At 35.8% G+C, this 20,750-nt stretch overlaps 1 protein-coding gene across 1 annotated transcript; it reads left to right on the plus strand.

Annotated features, from left to right (window-relative positions):
* The first annotated feature begins 2,279 nt into the window (after positions 1-2,279).
* On the plus strand, positions 2,280-8,157 carry LOC131619303 (uncharacterized). Its single transcript, XM_058890414.1, has 4 exons — positions 2,280-2,404; positions 5,151-6,346; positions 6,501-7,374; positions 7,464-8,157. Exons 1-4 carry the CDS (start codon positions 2,280-2,282, stop codon positions 8,155-8,157), a joined length of 2,889 nt encoding a protein of 962 aa, XP_058746397.1.
* Positions 8,158-20,750: the final 12,593 nt, after the last annotated feature.

Below are 20,750 nucleotides of genomic sequence, written 5' to 3' on the forward strand. Positions count from 1 at the left end.
TCGAGTTAGAATTCTGCATGGCTTGGTGAAAGTTGATTAGGTCATCTTCCATCATACCATTATTTTCTTGATGTTCTTGGAGAAAGACTATAAAATCATCTAGATTAACATTTATCCTTTCTCTAGTGGATCTCTTCAAAGGTTTTGGTTATTGTAACACTTGTTAAGGAGAATCTTGAGTTTGTTATCCACGAATTACCAAATCATCTTGAGTAGGACAGAATTCAACAATGTCTTGACGAGGTTCCATACTTTCTTGATCAAAAGAAACTATATGAATCAGTTCTGGAATTGTTACTAATTCTTCCTCTAAACAAACTTTATAACCTTGTTCTTCTCTCCAAACTCAATATCCTCAAAGAATGTGGTTATTCTCATCTTAAAAATTGAGTTTAGTTTGGAATCGTAAAATTTGTAGCCCCTGTAGCTTTCAAAATAACCAATAAAGTAGCTACTCACTATTCAAGAGTCCAATTTCTTTTCATTTAGCCTACGCCTCATCTCAGTTGGACATCCGCATATGTGAACATGTTTTAGACTAGACTTTCGCTCAATCCAAAGTTCATCAGGTGTTTTGACAGCTTCCTTGGTTGACACTCTATTTAGAGTATAAGTTGCAATCTTTAGTGTCCTTCTTCAGAGTGATTGGCAAGGTAAAATGAAAAATCATACTCCTTACCATATTCTTAAGAGTTCGGTTTTGTCTTTCAGCCACACTGTTCATGTTAGTTGACCATAGCATGGTGTATTGTGCGAGGATTCCACGTTCCTCTAGGTATTTGGAAAAGACCATGAATGTTGTTCACCTTAACAGTCATATTTGCCGTAATATTCACCGCCACATTCAGATTTGACATCTTAATTCTTTTTTTGAGTTGATTCTCAAATTTAGTTTTAAATGATTTAAACACATCCAACGATTGAGACTTTTCATGTATAAGAAATATGTATGCATATCTAGAATAATCGTCTATGAATGATATAAAGTATTGTTGACCATCCCAAGAAGGTGTGCGAAATGGTCCACAAATGTCTGATTGTATCAATTCTAAGACATCCCAAGCTCTATATGCACCAAATTTCTTTGTTTTGGGTTTATTTTCCTTTAACACTTTCAAAACAAACATCAAAGTTTGTTAAGTCAATGGAATCTAAAATTATAGTATGAAAGGTATATATATATATATATATATATATATATATATATATATATATATATATATATATATATATATATATATATATATATATATATATGATATTAAATGATTTATAATTCTGAAACTTGTCCTTCAAATAATTTTATTGTAACATTAATCTCTCATAATAATAACCACTTAAAATAATATTATTTTTTTATAATGACAATTAATTAAAAAATCAAATTTGCATATGAAATGATTCAATCAATCATCAACTAATGAAAGCATCATTTCATTATAAAATTAATTTGCAATTTAATACAAATATTAAATTAATTACCACACTTGAAAACTTGAATTACATCAATGACAAGATTAATAAATCATAAAAAAATATAGCATGTATTGCATTTCAATATGATCTCGTACCCCAAATGAATTTATATTTCATTATTCACACAGAAAAGTATACAAACCAATTACATATCATCATAATATTAATATCAGTATATATCAAACAAGAAGAGGTCTGGAGGCATTACAAAGAGACTTTTGGGAACAAGAGTTTGATCGGCCTACTCTTGATGGAATTTTTTTAGTAGATTATCTCAACCAGACTGCACCTGTCTGGAAGCGTATTGAAAAAGAAATAATAGAGGCAGTTTAGAGTTGTGAGGGATCGGTAAAGCTAAACTCATTAAATCTGTCACTTCTTCATTCTTAACTTTAATTCCGAAAAACCTGAATCTCCAAGGTCTTAATGATTACCGATCAGTCTGTTTAGTAGGATGCATTTACAAAATCTTATCTAAGTTACTCATCTCTAAGTTGAAATTTATTTTGGATCATCTGATTTCTAAATGCCAAACCGCATTTGTCCCTGGAAGATAGTTACTGGATGGTGTCCTAGTAGGCAATGAGATAGTAGATTATGCTACTAGAGAGAAGAAATTTTGCTTGATGTTTAAGGTTGATTTTGAAAAGGCTTACGATAGATTGAGTTAGGACTTTCTTAGGTACATGATGAAGAGAATGAGGTTCAGCGGTCTGTGGATGAGTAGGATGGAGGCCATTATATTCTCGAGTCATATGTCAGTTTTGGTCAATAGAATCTCTTCAAAATAATTTGAGGTTGGCATGGGTTTAAATCATAGGGCTCCTCAATCCCCTTTCCTTTTTGTTATCATAGTTAAAGGTTTAGGGAGTTTGATGAGGAAGGCTTCTGAGATTGGAGATTTCACAAGTTTTAGTATTCAAGAAAGGTGCAACATCAACATCTCTAATTTGCAAACGATACTCTTCTTATTGGAGAAGGGACTTGGAAGAATGTTTGGTCGATCAAGGCTATTCTTAGAGGCTTCGAATTCAAGTCAAGATTGGGTGTTAATTTTCATAAGAGTAGAGTTATTGGAATTAACACTAGTATCCTTTTTTGTCTATGACTGTCAACTTTTAATCTTGCATGATAGAAGAAAAAGCTTTCACTTTTCTTGGCATCCATATAGGTTCGAACCCGAGAAGAATCAACATGTGGAAGTCATTGTTGGATAAAATAAGTCAGAAATTAAGTATTTGGAAAGAAAAATTGCTTTCCTTAGGAGGCAGAATCACTCTCCTGAAGTCAGTTCTTAGTAGTCTTTTGATTTTTTTTCTTGTCGTTTTAAAAATTTACGATGAATATTTGGAGAGAAATTGAGAAGATTCAATCCTGGTTGCTTTGGGGAGGTAGGGAGGAGAGGAGAAAAATTCAAAGGGTCGGATGGAGTCAAGTTTACAAACTAATTTCGTTAGGAAGTCTTGGGGTGAAAAGTATAGAAAAATTCAACTTAGCTTTATTGCTCAAATGAAGATGGAGAAAGAGTCTTCGTGGATGGAATTTTTTAAACTGAGATATGGGAACATCACTCACTTTATTCTGTCAAGAGAAAGATCTCTTGGCAAGCTCCCTGCATTAACTTCGTGAAAGGATTTATTGAATCTTGAAAAGATATATAATGGCTCCATTTCTAATTTTGCAAATTATATCATTTTCAACATAGGAGACAGCAACAAAACACCCTTTTGGATCGGAAATAGGAGTCAGTCAAAGTTCTTCTACATGTCTTCTTTTTATAATTTGTACCTTATCACAAAAATGAGTGTAGGCAACAACCAAAAAAAAGGTGGCTAGATATATAAAAACGGTATAGCCTAAGCTTTTAGGATAAGGTTATTTACGTGTGGATTAAGCACTCGTTCTCTAGGCTACGATTTTCTTATTTTCACCCGCGAATGAGAAAACATGTTGCCTAAAAAACTAGGAATAGACCGCGGTTTTTGAACGAATTTTAGAGTGCGGTTTTGCCTAAGCTACCCTATATAACCGTTGTCTATTTATAAGACCACGGTTTGTTGAATAAAAATTATAGTCCACGGTTTTATTTATGTATACATGTTGCCTAATCTTTTAACAATTTTTTTTAATTTTATTTAAAATTAGACAATAAATCAAATTTATAATAAACACTAATAATAAAATATTAATAAGATTCAATCTTGTTAATTACTCCAAAAAAAATAAAAATTCCACTACAACCAATAGTGTATATAAAAATAAACTCTATTTCAAGTTTAATATACAGTAATAAATTCGATTTTTTTTAAATAACTAAGTTTTTCAAAAAAAAAGTTACGCATATAACCAAACTTTCAAATTATTAAGGACCAATTTGTAATTTTTTGAAAATTTTTATGGTCAATTTTGTAATTTTGAAAAATATGAGGATCAATTTGCAAAATTTCAAGAAATAATAGTAACAAATACATTCTATGGAGTATGAGAGGAATTTTAATTTTTTTGGTTTTTGGTGTCATTTCAAAATGATTAAATTTAACTTAGATAAAATACTCCATAAATTTCCATCATTTTAACAATTCTTCATTTATATATCCAAACAATAAATTTTGTGCAAATCATTTTAAATTCCCTCAAAACATTACATTACCTCATTAAAATACTTTATCCAAACACACTCTAAGGAATTAAAACTTAAAGTAAAATCTCAAAGGTAACATAGAAAAACCTTCATAAAAACCACTTTAGGAAATGCATATAAGATATTTTGTTGAATTTAATGTTTAAAGTAAGGTTTTTCCATACCATTCATGTGCATAAATAATTATTTATATGCTGTTTAAATGGTTATGAGAATTTTGGAAATAAGAATTGAATAAATGTTAGTTTTATCTTGATAATGATTTGATTAAATCATAAATATGATTATATAAGCACTACAACAAAAATGACTTTAGGCCACGGAAGAATAGGCAACGGCTTCATAACCGTCGCTAAATGGTGTTATAGAGTACGGTTTTCTAAGCGTTGATGTGCTTCTAAATTTTTGCTAAAAACCGTCTTTGATTTGTTTTAGGCTACGGTTTTGGAAATGTGGGCAAAACGTAACCGTTGCCTATTCTAAATAGGCGACGGTTTATTAAATGCGGTTGTAAACTAACCGTAGCTTATTCATTTAACAGTACGGTTTTGAAGCGTGGATATATATTATTTAAAAGGCTACGATTATAAAGTGTTGGCCTACGGTCATAAAATTCTAAATTTTAGAATTAAAAAGGTTCAAGATGGGGATCGAACCCCTGTCCTTATAGGGTTTAATTTTTGTTAGAATTTAAATTTTTTTTAATCAATTGGGAGTTAGTAAAATATGTACAAAATAATTAAACAAAATCTTTAAAACCTGAGGATCGAACTCAGGTTATTCTATTTCAAGCGAAAGTTCGCTACCGCTAGGCCAATCTATATTTCTTGTCTAATGGTAACTCTAAGATGTATTTATATAATATATATTCCTATTTTTATTAATTCATTTAATAGCTGCTGGTTTTGTAGAAGGATATGATGTTTGGGTAAACCATGGAGAGGATATACCATCGCCTATGAAAATTCAAAAGGACACAAGATCAGGGCAACTTAGTTGATGACATTGACGGCTTATTGTATGACACATTTAGAAATGTGGTAGAAGAAGAGGAAAGTAGTGAAGGTCCCAATGAGGATGCGAGAAAGTTTTACAAGTTGATTAATGAGGCAAAACAAGAGCTATACCCCGGATGCGAAACCTTCTCTACTCTATCGTTCATAATTCGACTTTACTTGTTGAAGTGTCTTCATGGATGGAGCAATGCATCATTCACTTCCCTTTTAGAATTATTGAAGGAAGCAATTCCGAATTTAAACATTCCCGAATCTTTTAACAAAACAAAGGCGATGATTAGTGACTTGGGTCTCGATTACAAAAAAATTCATGCATGTCCAAATGATTGCATGTTATATTGGAAAGAACATGAGAATGATAACTCTTGCAATATTTGTAAGACTTCACGATGGAAGGAGTTTCCTCAAGTAGAAAGTGAGTCTTCTGAGCATGCAAAATATGATCATAAAGTCCCTGCTAAGGTTTTGAGACATTTTCCATTGATTCCAAGATTTCAAAGGTTATTTATGTGTTCAAAGACAGCAAAGGAAATGAGGTGGCATGAAGAAGAACGCTCAAAGGATGGAAAATTAAGGCATCTCGCAGATGGACAAGCATGGAAAGACTTTGATAGACTTCATCATGACTTTGCTTCTGAGCCTCGCAACATAAGACTTGGCTTATCAAGTGACGACTTTAATCCATTCAGGACCATGAGCTTATCATATAGTATGTGGCCTGTTATGATGGTAGTATACAACTATCCTCCTTGGTTGTCCATGAAATCAGAATATACAATGTTGTCATTGTTGATTCCTGGGCCACAATCACCGGGGAACGACATTGATGTGTACCTTCAACCATTAATTGAGGAGTTAAAGGAGTTATGGGAATTAGGAGTAGATGCATATGATGCCTCAAAAAATCAAACATTTAAAATTCGTGCAGCACTCATGTGGACTATTAGTGATTATCTTGGGTACGCTATGTTATCAGGTTGGAGCACCAAGGGAAAGTTGGCATGTGCTTGTTGCAATCATAACACTGAATCAACATATTTAAAAAAAAGCCACAAGATTTGCTACATGGGTCATCGTATGTTTTTACCAATGAGCCATGCGTGGAGGTCAAATAAAAGGTCCTTTAATGGAAGGAATGAATTTAGGACTGCACCTTCTTTGTTAAAAGGAACAGAAATTGCGGAAGCCTTAAAAGATTTTGAGAATGAATTTGGTAAAAAAAAGAAAAAGAAAAGAGATGGTCCATGGAAGAAGAAGTCAATATTTTTTGAGTTACCTTATTGGGCTGAAAATACATTACGTCATAATCTTGATGTGATGCACATTGAAAAAAAATATATTTGATAATATAATTGGGACTCTTTTAGACATACCAGGGAAGACAAAAGATCATATTAATGCTCGTTATGATATGGAAGATATGGGAATTAGAAAGAAGCTTCATCCAAAAGAGATTGGTGGAGGTCGTGCGGAGATTGCAAAATCTTGTTTTTCAATGAGTGCTCATGAAAAGACTATTTTTTGCGGTGTTTTGAAGGCTGCCAAATTGCCAGATGGGACTGCATCAAACATTTCAAAGTGTGTGCATGTTAGTAATAAGAAATTATTTGGCTATAAGAGTCATGACGCACATTTCATGTTACATTACTTATTACAAGTAGCGGTAAGAGGCACCTTGCCAAATGTAGTGGTTGAACCTCTAATTCGCTTAGGGTCATTTTTTCGCTCTTTGTGTAAAAAAGTTATTCAAGAGCAAGATTTGAATTTCTTAGAAGATGAGATTGCAGATATTCTCTGTCAAATGGAGATGATTTTTCCTCCAAGTTTTTTTGATATAATGGTTCGCTTGCCTATTCATTTGGCAAATGAAGTTAGATTGGGCGGTCCGGTTCAATTTCGATGGATGTATCCCACTGAAAGAAACTTATGCAAACTTAAAAGTTATGTTCGTAATAGAGCTCATCCCGAAGGATCTATTGCTGAGGCATATTTGGCTGAAGAAGCTTTGACGTTTTGCTCAAGATATTTGCATGATAATGTAGACACAAGGTTGAATAGAAAGAGTCGAAATTATGACAATAGTGATTTGTGTGATGTGGATTTAAGCGATTACTTTTCATGTATCGGTCGTTCTTTATGTGGGAAGAAAAATGGTAAACCATTTTTTCTAGATTCAACTTCAAAAGCCCAAGCCCACCGATACCTTTTGTTCAATTGTGATGAAATTAACACATTCATCAGGTACCATAATAGTTTAAGTTCATTTATAAAACACTCACACACACAATTTTTAGTGTTATTTTCTAATAGATGATAAGTTATCTTTGTAGGGAGCATGATGATATTGTCAATAGTCAAACTAAAGGACGTAGGTGGGTCAAGGCCAAAACCCAAAGTCACGATTTTAGTGAATGGTTTAAAACTCGAGCCTTGAAAGATGACATATCAATTCAGCTAAAAGATTTCTCTAGAGGTCCATGTGATATAGCAAAGAGGTTTTCAGGCTACTTCATTAATGGATATAGATTCCATACTATGAACCGAGATGCAAGACGCAAAACTCAAAATTCAGGAGTACTTTTGGTTTCACTGACTCCAAGTTTTGCAAGCTCTAAGGATGAAAATCCTAAGATAGAAGCTGTCACTTATTATGGAGCAATTAGAGATATAATTGAGTTAGACTATTATTCTAAATTCAACTTTGTGTTGTTTAAATGTGACTGGTTTGAGGTAGAAGAAGATAAATATGGGCTTACTTGTGTATATTTCAACAAAAAATGTTACCAAAATGATCCTTTTGTTCTACCATCTCAAGTGCATCAATGTTTCTATATCCAAGATCCTCTCAATACAAGTAGGCAGTATGTCATGAAAACAGATCCTAGAGATTTATATAGCATGGGTGACCTATCTAATTCAATGGTCCAAGAATCTTATCATAGTGATCCTTTTGATGGTGAACTTAATTGGGTTAGGGAAGATATACCTGGAACAATTGTTGATAAGCCTCCACCTTTTATGTAAGAGACAAGATACGAAGATGATTCTGATTTTGATAATACTTTGTTGGACTAGTAGAAGGATGGGACTAACCCTATGAGAAGAATTTCCAATTATTTTATGTAGTGTGTCTTGTGTCTGTCTACATAACATTGATACTTGAGAAAACAAATGTGAATGGTTGCATTATTTTTTTATTATTCTAGTGATGATCACCACAAATTGTTTGTCTATTAGCATTAATATTCATACTATGATACATGCAGAAAAACATATTAGCATTGATACCATATTAAGTCTGTACATGAACATATATTCACATTATGATACATGCAGGAAAACATATTAGCAAGTGTGTCTTGTGTCTGTCTACATAACATTGATACTTGAGAAAACAAATGTGAATGGTTGCAATATTTTTTTATTATTCTAGTGATGATCACCACAAATTGTTTGTCTATTAGCATTAATATTCATACTATGATACCTGCAGAAAAACATATTAGCATTGATACCATATTAAGTCTGTACAGGAACATATATTCACATTATGATACATGCAGGAAAACATATTAGCAAATGTTATTAAGTTCATTCCTAAATCGTTCCATTTAAAAATTGTTAACTTATTGGTGACTATAGTCATTTGTCCATGAACTATTACACTGGGGAATTTTACAGAGAGCCAAAGCAGCAGGTGTCATACCCCAAAATTTGCCCGATCAAATCTACGTCTGCTCATCCATTCTGGTTTAAAGTTAAGAGTCATGGGGTTTGACATTTCTATTGTCAAACTCTCTCTCTCTCTTACAAATTAGGTCGAGTTAAAATAAGGGCGTGAGTAGCAGGTGTTTTGGGATCTAAACATTGGACCCAATCATTACAAGGTTTTTGTCATTTTTAGATATAATTGCTTTTTACTAACATTTCTTTCGTTTATTATCTTATCATGACTAACCCTTAGCATTTAACATTATTAATTTTTGTTAATATTAGGATTTTCTAATTAGCTTTTTATTATTATTATTATTAGGTAGAATTAGGACTAATTAGGTTTTTATTTAGGTTTTATTAATTATTAGGATTAGTCATAATTAGGTGTATTATTATTAATTGTTAGGATTAGGATTTTTTATTAGGTTTATTTTTATTAATTCTAATACTAGATTATTAGGTGCAATTTATTTTTAGATCATTAGTCAATTGGGCACTAGGCCCATTAGGAACAAAAAACCTAATTCGTAATTATAAGACAATTCATTCACGGGGGAGAAAGGGGGGAGGCCGGAAAAATGTTTGAGGGAGGAATCCTTATTTTTTACTGCCGAATCACAACAAAGGGAGACCAAAAAGGGGATCACTGAACCAACCCTTATTTTGAAATCTGAAACAAAGTCAAACTTTTTAATCCCCACTGTGTAGATAGTTACCAGGCTTAACATTACTGCTTCAAAAAAAAACATCTCAGATCATCATCGTTAAAACACTTCAAACTTCTTAAACCATAGGAATTTCTTTTGTTTTGTTGTTGTTGTTTTTTCATCAATTTGCAAATTAGCCTTACAATTCTGTGTAGAGTGTGATTTTTATTTGCAGTAGGAAATAGAAGAAGAATGGAGAGGAGCAGCCTTCGCACATACATAAACGAAATCCACCATTCAAGCTCCTCGCCGTACGCGTATCGTGACCGCCGACGAACCACGAATCGCCGCAGGATCTAACATATCCCGACGCCTTCATCACCACCGGCGACATCCCCTGGTCAGCCACGAAACTCCCTCCGGAGCCGGCTGCATTTCAGCGGCGTCCTCCCCCCATCGACGGCCGCTCACCAACCGAACGAACCACATTCCAACCGTTCAGCACCCACCCACGCAACAGAATCACCATCCCCTTCGCCTCAAAACACGCATCCGATTCGTCACAATGCAAACCGCAAATCGCAAGGGGAGAGGAGAAACACGGCGTATACGAAGAAGAAGGGGCTGTGCGCTTCTCAGTTTTCTTTAAATTCTGGTTTATTTGTTTTTTTATATATTATAATGCAGGACCACTATTTAAACAACAAAAACGCACAGCACAGATGGTAGAGGTGTGTCACTGGTAAGCCAAGAGACCTGGGTTCGATCCCCAGGTCATATGTATTTTCTTATTATTTTCATAACTTGTCTTGCTACAATCATTTCAAAAATCCAGCGCATGGAATCAATATGGGACCATGGTGTAGCCTCAGTTCTGGGCCATTGGATCTACATCAAGGCAAACCCAACGTGTGTGGGGATGAAGGTGCACCGTGAGCCTTTCAAACGCGCCACATAGGATTACCACCCAGGTTTTATACATTTTGTTATTTATTTTATTATGTAAATAATTGAATTCAATGTTAAGTAATTATAATTGATTTAATTAGTTATTTAATTAGGATTAGGATTTAAATTAGGGTTAGGATTCATAATTAAGACTTAGAATTATTTCCCCCGATTATTTTTTCGACTATTCGATCTATTTATTCTAATCAAATTTAAATTATTATAAATCCCAAAAAACCCTAAAAAGGTACCAATACATTAGGGCTCGCCCAATCCCATTGAACACTTGGCTAAGGTTTTAGGATTCAATTTATTATTCGTTCCGACTAAATCTATTGGTCGCGATGGTTAATAATCGATTAATCTAATTAATCAAATCCTATAAATTAAAATAATAATTATTTTGCTAAATGGTTTTAACCATCTTATTGGTTATGATGATTAGCATATTTCCCCTTATCAATTCGTTATTATTTGTAATCGAATCTATCGATTATGAGGGGTAACGATAAATTAATAAATTAATAATTAAAATACTTTATTTTGCTAAAAGTGATAATCGAATCAATCGATTAGAATTGCCAGCAATCCTTTACTAATCTGTTAACTATGGTGATCGAATCTATTGATCATTGCGGTTAATAGTGCCATATCAAATCAGGGTTGTACGCCCGAATCTTAAAACACTAAACCACGATACTACAGATTTTCATCTCTTCAATTCTGCGATGTTCAAACTACGATAAGGTAATTCAAAATATCTTCGAACTTCGCATTTCAAAACAACTTCAAATACAATCAAATTCTAATTCTAAGGCGTACAATCCTGTGCCCGAACTACGTTGACTCTGATTCTCCATAAGGAGATACGTAGGCACTTGGCAACAAGGCGAGTCCCCTTCCTCCAAATCTTAATCATGTCTTTAACCCTATTAACTGTTTGTCACCTTTCTTTATAAACCTTGCCATAAACCTTTATCTTTGAATGTTAGCCTTTAGGAAAGGGTTGAGGGTGCCTAACACCTTCCCTTAACCCGAATATAGTATCTTACCCTAAATCTCTTAATTGCCTAGGTTTCCTATTCGCCTTGGTAGAATAGGTGGCGACTCTCTAAGTTATAATTTTTAGGGCAGGTTGCTACAGCTGGCGACTCTGCTGGGGATAACTTAACAGTGAATTACTATGCTCCTAAGGCTTGAGAGGGTTTAGGTTTAGGTTTGTGGCAAACGGTTTAGGTTTTTGGCGAAATTTTCAGGGTTTGGCTAATTAGCCAAAATTAGGGTTTATTTTTCTTTATATGTAAATATTTAAAATTTTTATTTTATTTATTTATTTAAAATTTCACCTTTTACATCAATTAATAAATACCTGTTTATTTAAATAATGACTGTTTATTTAAATATTGGATGTGCATTGCATTTTGTAAACCGTAAGCAGCCGGATTTCGAGATTAGTTCAAATATTTAAATTTTATTTATTTATTTATTTTCCTCTGCAATTTCATCACTGCAATTTAATATTTATTTAAGTGAATATTTTTATTTCTATTGCATCTTCTGGGATATATAAGATCGTTGTTAAAACTAAGTGTGGGAGTTAACTTTGAGATCAAAAGGGGACATGAATCGCCTACGAGTCTCACGGATAACTCCACTCGGAGTGGGTTGAGTATTCGGAAATGTCTAAAACGAGGCTTGACTTTGTTGAGGGCAGGACTGGATACTTGGCTGATCTCTCCGAGAACCTACCCCAAAAATTCGAACCTCATGGATAAAATGAGTTGTTCTAAAATCCGAAGAGACAAAAAGTCTCGGAGGCTACGAACGACCCCATGAGACCTTCTAGAACCCCCCTATAAAAAGGTTGGCTCCCAAGAGCCGCTACGTCGAACCTATGAACCTAGGGCTTTTGTGCTGCTGTGCTCTTTATATGTTTGCAATTTATATACTTCGAATATCTATGCGTTTCGATTTTGCAGGTATCCCCACGTGGTCCCTAGCCTGTAGGGACTCTAATTTCTAAAGACCATGTCTTTCCCACGAAGGACATCACCATCTATGCATCCCCTAGCCTGTGGGGATTTTATTTTTATATCCTTGTATTCTTACAACTACGCGTCCTTCCCACGAAGGACATTTCCATTAACGCACGTCAATTGGCCTCTCGATGGCCATGCGATCTAGTGACTGTCTCGAACGGTCACCTCGTGCCTACACCTACACACTCCCTAGCCTATAGGGATTTTCTTTCACACCCGTGTGTTTTCACAATGACACGTCCTTCCCCGAAGGACAACTTCACTAGCATGCGTTCGATTGGCCTCTCGATGGCTATGAAATCTAGTGACTGTCCTGAACGGTCACTCCATGCTTATTCCCGTGCACCCTCTAACTTGTAGGGTTTGGATCTCCATTTACACATCACATCCCTAGCCTGTAGGGATTTCTCTTCGTCCATATCGTCCTTTGATAGGTTGTGTTCCGCATAGAGAACCTTCCCACGAGGGACAAAGTCATTGGTACACATTGATTGGCCTCTCGATGACCATGAGATTTAGTGACTGTCTTGAACGGTCACTAGCCGCTATCTTTTGCATACTCTCGAATCCAAGGGATTTCCCTTAGCGTGTCATAACATTTACCCTGCAAAGATGCCAAGAGGGTCTAATGTCGCCTCTAAGGCTATCCCTAGGATCATAGGTTACACGTCTGCATTGCATACACGGAGTTACAATATAAGGAGTCTCTCGCTTACGCGTGCATTTGCATTTTCATGCATTCATACATTCACATTTGCATTTCTATCTTCGCCCGCATCCATACCAACCGTGCTAGCCGGTTTCCCGAAACTCGCCAAAAAAATCAAAGGATAAAAAAAAACTATGAAGAAAGGAGAATAAAAGATCTTGGTCTTGCTAAAAAAAGGGGACGTCTTTTACCGTGCCAGCCACGTGTCCATGCCTTGGCTTAACAGGATTATAAATACAATAAAGGTTTTCATCGAGCAAGGACCAGTTCAACAAAGAGTTCCCTCATAGATACACTCAAGATGTATCTAGTCATAAAGGGGTTCATCTTAGAACATATCAAACTTTCGAGGACGCTCTACGACAACCCGGGGGCAAGGATTAGTCCAATTGGGGCAAAATCCTGAACAAAGATGCATAAATACGATGGAGAGAAGGCGACGTGTGTTAACTCCACACCAAGGGGCAAAAGGGTCATAGGTTCTCTCTATCAATCTACAAACTCTGGAGGTTGCAAACGGTGTGGTACTATCCGTAGGAAAAGCAAAAGAGGTTTAGTCAAAGGAAACTCATGAAGTTCCGATACGACGAAAACCCATCGCTTACAATTACTTCCGACAGGTTTGACGTGCCCAAGAAGAATTCGAGGTTACCCTTTTACTTCTACAAGTCTAAAGAGCTAAGGAGTAAAACAAGATCAATGGATCCACAAAGGAGATTGCCCCTAGGATCAATAGGTTTACCATTTCAAGTTGTATTTCCTACGATCACAAAATGCTATTTGATATAAAACGTTGTACCTCTCGAATAGTAATTCAATAAAATATTCATGCATGTTTTGAAGTCAATTCATTCGCTCCATTCGCTCACCACTACGACTCTCCACTCGCACCCTTCTATTCTATTTCAATTTCAACTTTCAATTATTAACAAACTTGAGGGAGAATGACGAATACAAATAACTAAGTCCAGCTAAACATATGCTTTCAAAGTAAGACCGAGCCGAGGATGTACAGGCATTGTTTCATTTCCCAAACAGTGGAGATATAAGGATGTTAATCCCTAGTTACCCCCTCGAGCCAGGAGTTGGAGTTTGTTTCTACTTTGTCAAATAAACCTTGATTTTAACCAGGGGCAGGGTAGATTTCAATTAATTCAATGGTGTATTTTGGTTGTTAAGAGAATCAGTCAATCCAAGCAAGAATTTAAGCAAGGTTCAAGCATAAAGTTCAAGCATATCTTCTTCCTCGCGTTCATCCAAGATTGAGGAAGCAATGGAGATAACATTCACAACAATCTTCTTCCTCAATAGATCATTCAAGATCGAGGAAGTATCTAAGGCGAAGCTCACAAATCAAAGTCAACATGGCAGTCACAATATCCAAAATCCCAGGATCAATATTTCAAAGGGGTATTCAAAAGAAAAGAAGAATAAAGCGCCCGCTAAGTCAAAATGGAAAATTCCATAAAAGGAAATAAAAAAAGACTTAGGCAAAATTGGGACATCCCGATGGGTCAAATCCAAAAGAATTAGCTCATGCAAAAATAAGGGATAAAAACAAAGGTGAAATACACAAGATAATATTGTGACTGCTAAATCGTCGAAGCTTCCCTACAATGCTTGGATCTTTACAAAATTTTTCATCAATACTTGGATCTCTACTAAGGCTTTTGCTTAAACATCAAAAAAAAAACGATTCTCTTACAAACAAAGCACATTCATTGGATTAGGCGAATTTTTAGGATCTGGAGAACATCAAGGAGAAAGGGGTGGGACGAATAAAATTTTGAGCCTTATATCCATTGTTTCTTAAAACATGAACCAGGCCAAGTTATAACATTTAAAAGTCCTAATTGAGGCAAGGTTAATCATGAAAGCATATTAAGCAGGATTTGTTATACTGACTCCTATGTTTGTTAAAACTACTTCTAATCATTATGCTTCTTCAAGCATTCTTTTCAAAACCATCCAGTCCTAATTCATAACGGACTTCGATTTCAAAACTTGCATACGCATCGCATTGGGGTTACTTCTCGAAAGGTACAACACCGTCTACGAATATACACTTAGCATCGAGGAAATCTCGAAACTTGATTTAATCAAAGGTGATCATTCCTAATAAAGACCCTGGAGTCGGGGGAACCACATCTAGAGGGTTCTCCTAAACAGGGGTAAAAATTTCAAAGATCACAGGGGCATGCAATCAAACATCCTATTGACCAGGGGCATTCTTCCTAAGGTTCAATCGACTCGGGGCACACCTCGAAGCCATGACAAACAGGGGCATGTCAAACATGGGAAGAATTCAAATTCAAAGGATAGAACACCATGGATAACCCTCCATATTCTGGGGATCAAGAGCATACCCTTTAATCTAAACGTCGAGGCATATGATAAGGTTATTTCTCGAAAATATTTCCTTCATGACTTGGCAACCAGGGGCATCTTTTTTCACTAAACATTGGGCAATCGGATATCAGCCGTAAGGTGAACAATTCAAAGGTTAAAGGTGTGGAGATCCCGGAAAGGTTAAAGGTGGAGAACCTCAAAAGGTTAAAGGCGTGGAGAACCTCAAAAGGTAAAAGGCGTGGAGTAATTCAAAAGAGCCAAACTAGGGCAAGGCGAACAACAAAAGGGAAAGGTATTCTCGTACTTTACAACCTCGATCAAATATTTCTCCTAACTACGATCCTAAAAAACAGGTATCGGGGAATCGCGCTAGCATCACACCCCACCTTATCAAACAAACCTGCAACTCCAGCGAGTTATATACGCTTAGGTTATCAACAACCTATCATCGGAGTATCATGCAAATACATACAAATACATACAAATCATGCATTACATACATTGGTTGATACATAACACCGTGACTTTTTATGTGGTCCTCTTTAAGACAAATCTCACGGTCCTTTCTAGGAGCCTCCTCAAACAGTCTTATTCAAGACGAATGATCACCATTTCCAAGAACCTCTTTAGGTAGTCTTTTTCAAGACATTCTTTTCTAAAAACCTTTCTAGGCAGTCTTCTTTAAGACAATCATCGTCATTCCCAAAAAAACCTTTTTAGGTAGTCCTCTTCAGGACGTTCTTTTTCTAAGTACCTTTTCAGGTAGTCTTCTTCAAGACATTCATTTTCTGAGTACCTTTTCAGGTAGTCTTCTTCAAGACATTCCTCTTCTAAGCACCTTTTCAGGTAGTCTCCTTCGAGACATTCTTGTTCTAAGCACCTTTTCAGGCAGTCTTCTTCAAGACATTCATTTTCTGAATACCTTTTCAGGTAATCTTCTTCGAGACATTCTTGTTCTAAGAACCTCTTCAGGTAGTCTTATTCAAGACATATTTCTATCCATTCTAAGAACCTCTTCAGGTAGTCTTCTTCAAGACAAATTTTCATATCCATTCCAAAACCCTTTTCAGGTAGTCTTACAGAAGGCATTATTTCGTTTCACTCATTACATCAATCAACATATATACATACGCATTAGCATACGCATATCATCTGGGGGCATTCACATACTACATATTATAAAGTCCAGTTCTCGTCCTGGCAAAATCATCACAAAATCCAATTCTCGTTTGGTAGTCAGTTCCCATCTGACTGTTACATCAAAATTCAAATCACACTACAAAAGCCTAGTCTCCAACCCTCGTGTTGTGATAGGTGTATTTTCGGACCCACGTGCCGTGAGTTTCCAACCCTCGTGTTGTGAAAGGTGTATTCTCCGACCCTCGAGTCGTGGGTCTCTAAACAGGTGAATCTTTTTCATGCAGGCACGCTTGTCAGAACCATGGCAGGCAATTCCTTTGATACGGGTGAGTTTGCGATAACCCTCGCAAATGATCCTATTGGTGCAGGTGAATTTGCTATAACACTAGCAAATGATCCTAATGGTGCAGGTGAGTTTGCGATAACCCTCGCAAATTATCCTAATGGTGCAGGTGAGTTTGCTATAACCCTAGCAAATAATCCTAATGGTGCAGGTGAGTTTGCGATAACCCTCGCAAATTATCCTAATGGTGCAGGTGAGTTTGCGATAACCCTCGCAAATTATCCTAATGGTGCAGGTGAGTTTGTTATATCCCTAGCAAATTATCCTAATGGTGCAGGTAAGCTTGTTAGAATCATAAACAAGTGATCCCTCTTACAAATCCTCGCTATGTAAGACTCAGGCTTTAGCAGGACGATTCTTTTCTCTCAAAGGTTTTATCTTTCTTTTCAGAATTACTAACATACTTCAATTAACATAACTAACAATCATGCATCATCCAGCTAACACACTTCATTCATGCATAATGCATATACGTACATCGCTCTCATTTATTTTGAGAAGCTCAATGCATCATACATCACATGCATCATACCATTGCATAAAAATTCAGGTTGCCTCTTTAGGCCGTGCTACAATCAAAGCAAGTGGTTCTTTCAAAAGCGTTTGCTCCACACTCTGAAAAATGGTATTCACCTCAAGTGACATCTTTAAGCCCATCTCCTCCGGAACTTCTTCCCAGCAAGCGCAAATTTCGGGGCATTCAATATTCAATCCTCTTCTACCTTTAGATCACGATAGGCAGACGTGCCTATCTGGCTCTTCAGGTTTAAGAAGATTGAATAGGGGCAGGTGTCATACCCCAAAATTTGCCCGATCAAATCTACGTCTGCTCATCCATTCTGGTTTAAAGTTAAGAGTCATGGGGTTTGACATTTCTATTGTCAAACTCTCTCTCTCTTACAAATTAGGTCGAGTTAAAATAAGGGCGTGAGTAGCAGGTGTTTTGGGATCTAAACATTGGACCCAATCATTACAAGGTTTTTGTCATTTTTAGATATAATTGCTTTTTACTAACATTTCTTTCGTTTATTATCTTATCATGACTAACCCTTAGCATTTAACATTATTAATTTTTGTTAATATTAGGATTTTCTAATTAGATTTTTATTATTATTATTATTAGGTAGAATTAGGACTAATTAGGTTTTTATTTAGGTTTTATTAATTATTAGGATTAGTCATAATTAGGTGTATTATTATTAATTGTTAGGATTAGGATTTTTTATTAGGTTTATTTTTATTAATTCTAATACTAGATTATTAGGTGCAATTTATTTTTAGATCATTAGTCAATTGGGCACTAGGCCCATTAGGAACAAAAAACCTAATTCGTAATTATAAGACAATTCATTCACGGGGGAGAAAGGGGGGAGGCCGGAAAAATGTTTGAGGGAGGAATCCTTATTTTTTACTGCCGAATCACAACAAAGGGAGACCAAAAAGGGGATCACTGAACCAACCCTTATTTTGAAATCTGAAACAAAGTCAAACTTTTTAATCCCCACTGTGTAGATAGTTACCAGGCTTAACATTACTGCTTCAAAAAAAAACATCTCAGATCATCATCGTTAAAACACTTCAAACTTCTTAAACCATAGGAATTTCTTTTGTTTTGTTGTTGTTGTTTTTTCATCAATTTGCAAATTAGCCTTACAATTCTGTGTAGAGTGTGATTTTTATTTGCAGTAGGAAATAGAAGAAGAATGGAGAGGAGCAGCCTTCGCACATACATAAACGAGATCCACCATTCAAGCTCCTCGCCGTACGCGTATTGTGACCGCCGACGAACCACGAATCACCGCAGGATCTAACATATCCCGACGCCTTCATCACCACCGGCGACATCCCCTGGTCAGCCACGAAACTCCCTCCGGAGCCGGCTGCGTTTCAGCGGCGTCCTCCCCCCATCGACGGCCGCTCACCAACCGAACAAACCACATTCCAACCGTTCAGCACCCACCCACGCAACAGAATCACCATCCCCTTCGCCTCAAAACACGCATCCGATTCGTCACAATGCAAACCGCAAATCGCAAGGGGAGAGGAGAAACACGGCGTATACGAAGAAGAAGGGGCTGTGCGCTTCTCAGTTTTCTTTAAATTCTGGTTTATTTGTTTTTTTATATATTATAATGCAGGACCACTATTTAAACAACAAAAACGCACAGCACAGATGGTAGAGGTGTGTCACTGGTAAGCCAAGAGACCTGGGTTCGATCCCCAGGTCATATGTATTTTCTTATTATTTTCATAACTTGTCTTGCTACAATCATTTCAAAAATCCAGCGCATGGAATCAATATGGGACCATGGTGTAGCCTCAGTTCTGGGCCATTGGATCTACATCAAGGCAAACCCAACGTGTGTGGGGATGAAGGTGCACCGTGAGCCTTTCAAACGCGCCACATAGGATTACCACCCAGGTTTTATACATTTTGTTATTTATTTTATTATGTAAATAATTGAATTCAATGTTAAGTAATTATAATTGATTTAATTAGTTATTTAATTAGGATTAGGATTTAAATTAGGGTTAGGATTCATAATTAAGACTTAGAATTATTTCCCCCGATTATTTTTTCGACTATTCGATCTATTTATTCTAATCAAATTTAAATTATTATAAATCCCAAAAAACCCTAAAAAGGTACCAATACATTAGGGCTCGCCCAATCCCATTGAACACTTGGCTAAGGTTTTAGGATTCAATTTATTATTCGTTCCGACTAAATCTATTGGTCGCGATGGTTAATAATCGATTAATCTAATTAATCAAATCCTATAAATTAAAATAATAATTATTTTGCTAAATGGTTTTAACCATCTTATTGGTTATGATGATTAGCATATTTCCCCTTATCAATTCGTTATTATTTGTAATCGAATCTATCGATTATGAGGGGTAACGATAAATTAATAAATTAATAATTAAAATACTTTATTTTGCTAAAAGTGATAATCGAATCAATCGATTAGAATTGCCAGCAATCCTTTACTAATCTGTTAACTATGGTGATCGAATCTATTGATCATTGCGGTTAATAGTGCCATATCAAATCAGGGTTGTACGCCCGAATCTTAAAACACTAAACCACGATACTACAGATTTTCATCTCTTCAATTCTGCGATGTTCAAACTACAATAAGGTAATTCAAAATATCTTCGAACTTCGCATTTCAAAACAACTTCAAATACAATCAAATTCTAATTCTAAGGCGTACAATCCTGTGCCCGAACTACGTTGACTCTGATTCTCCATAAGGAGATACGTAGGCACTTGGCAACAAGGCGAGTCCCCTTCCTCCAAATCTTAATCATGTCTTTAACCCTATTAACTGTTTGTCACCTTTCTTTATAAACCTTGCCATAAACCTTTATCTTTGAATGTTAGCCTTTAGGAAAGGGTTGAGGGTGCCTAACACCTTCCCTTAACCCGAATATAGTATCTTACCCTAAATCTCTTAATTGCATAGGTTTCCTATTCGCCTTGGTAGAATAGGTGGCGACTCTCTAAGTTATAATTTTTAGGGCAGGTTGCTACAGCAGGCTAAAATACAAAAGACAAACATCAAACTTTGTTTATATTGTACACAATACTTTCTCCTACACAAGACATGTGGTTTAACCCTTTGAGAAGAGTTCATAATTATTTTTGTTTATTCATATTTTAATGTAACATGGGTTGCCTTTTGTTAATCCATTTCTGGTGTTTAATATTTTGCAGAACA

Source organism: Vicia villosa, linkage group LG7 (genome assembly GCF_029867415.1).
Source record: "Vicia villosa cultivar HV-30 ecotype Madison, WI linkage group LG7, Vvil1.0, whole genome shotgun sequence".
Classification (NCBI taxonomy): Eukaryota; Viridiplantae; Streptophyta; class Magnoliopsida; order Fabales; family Fabaceae; genus Vicia; species Vicia villosa.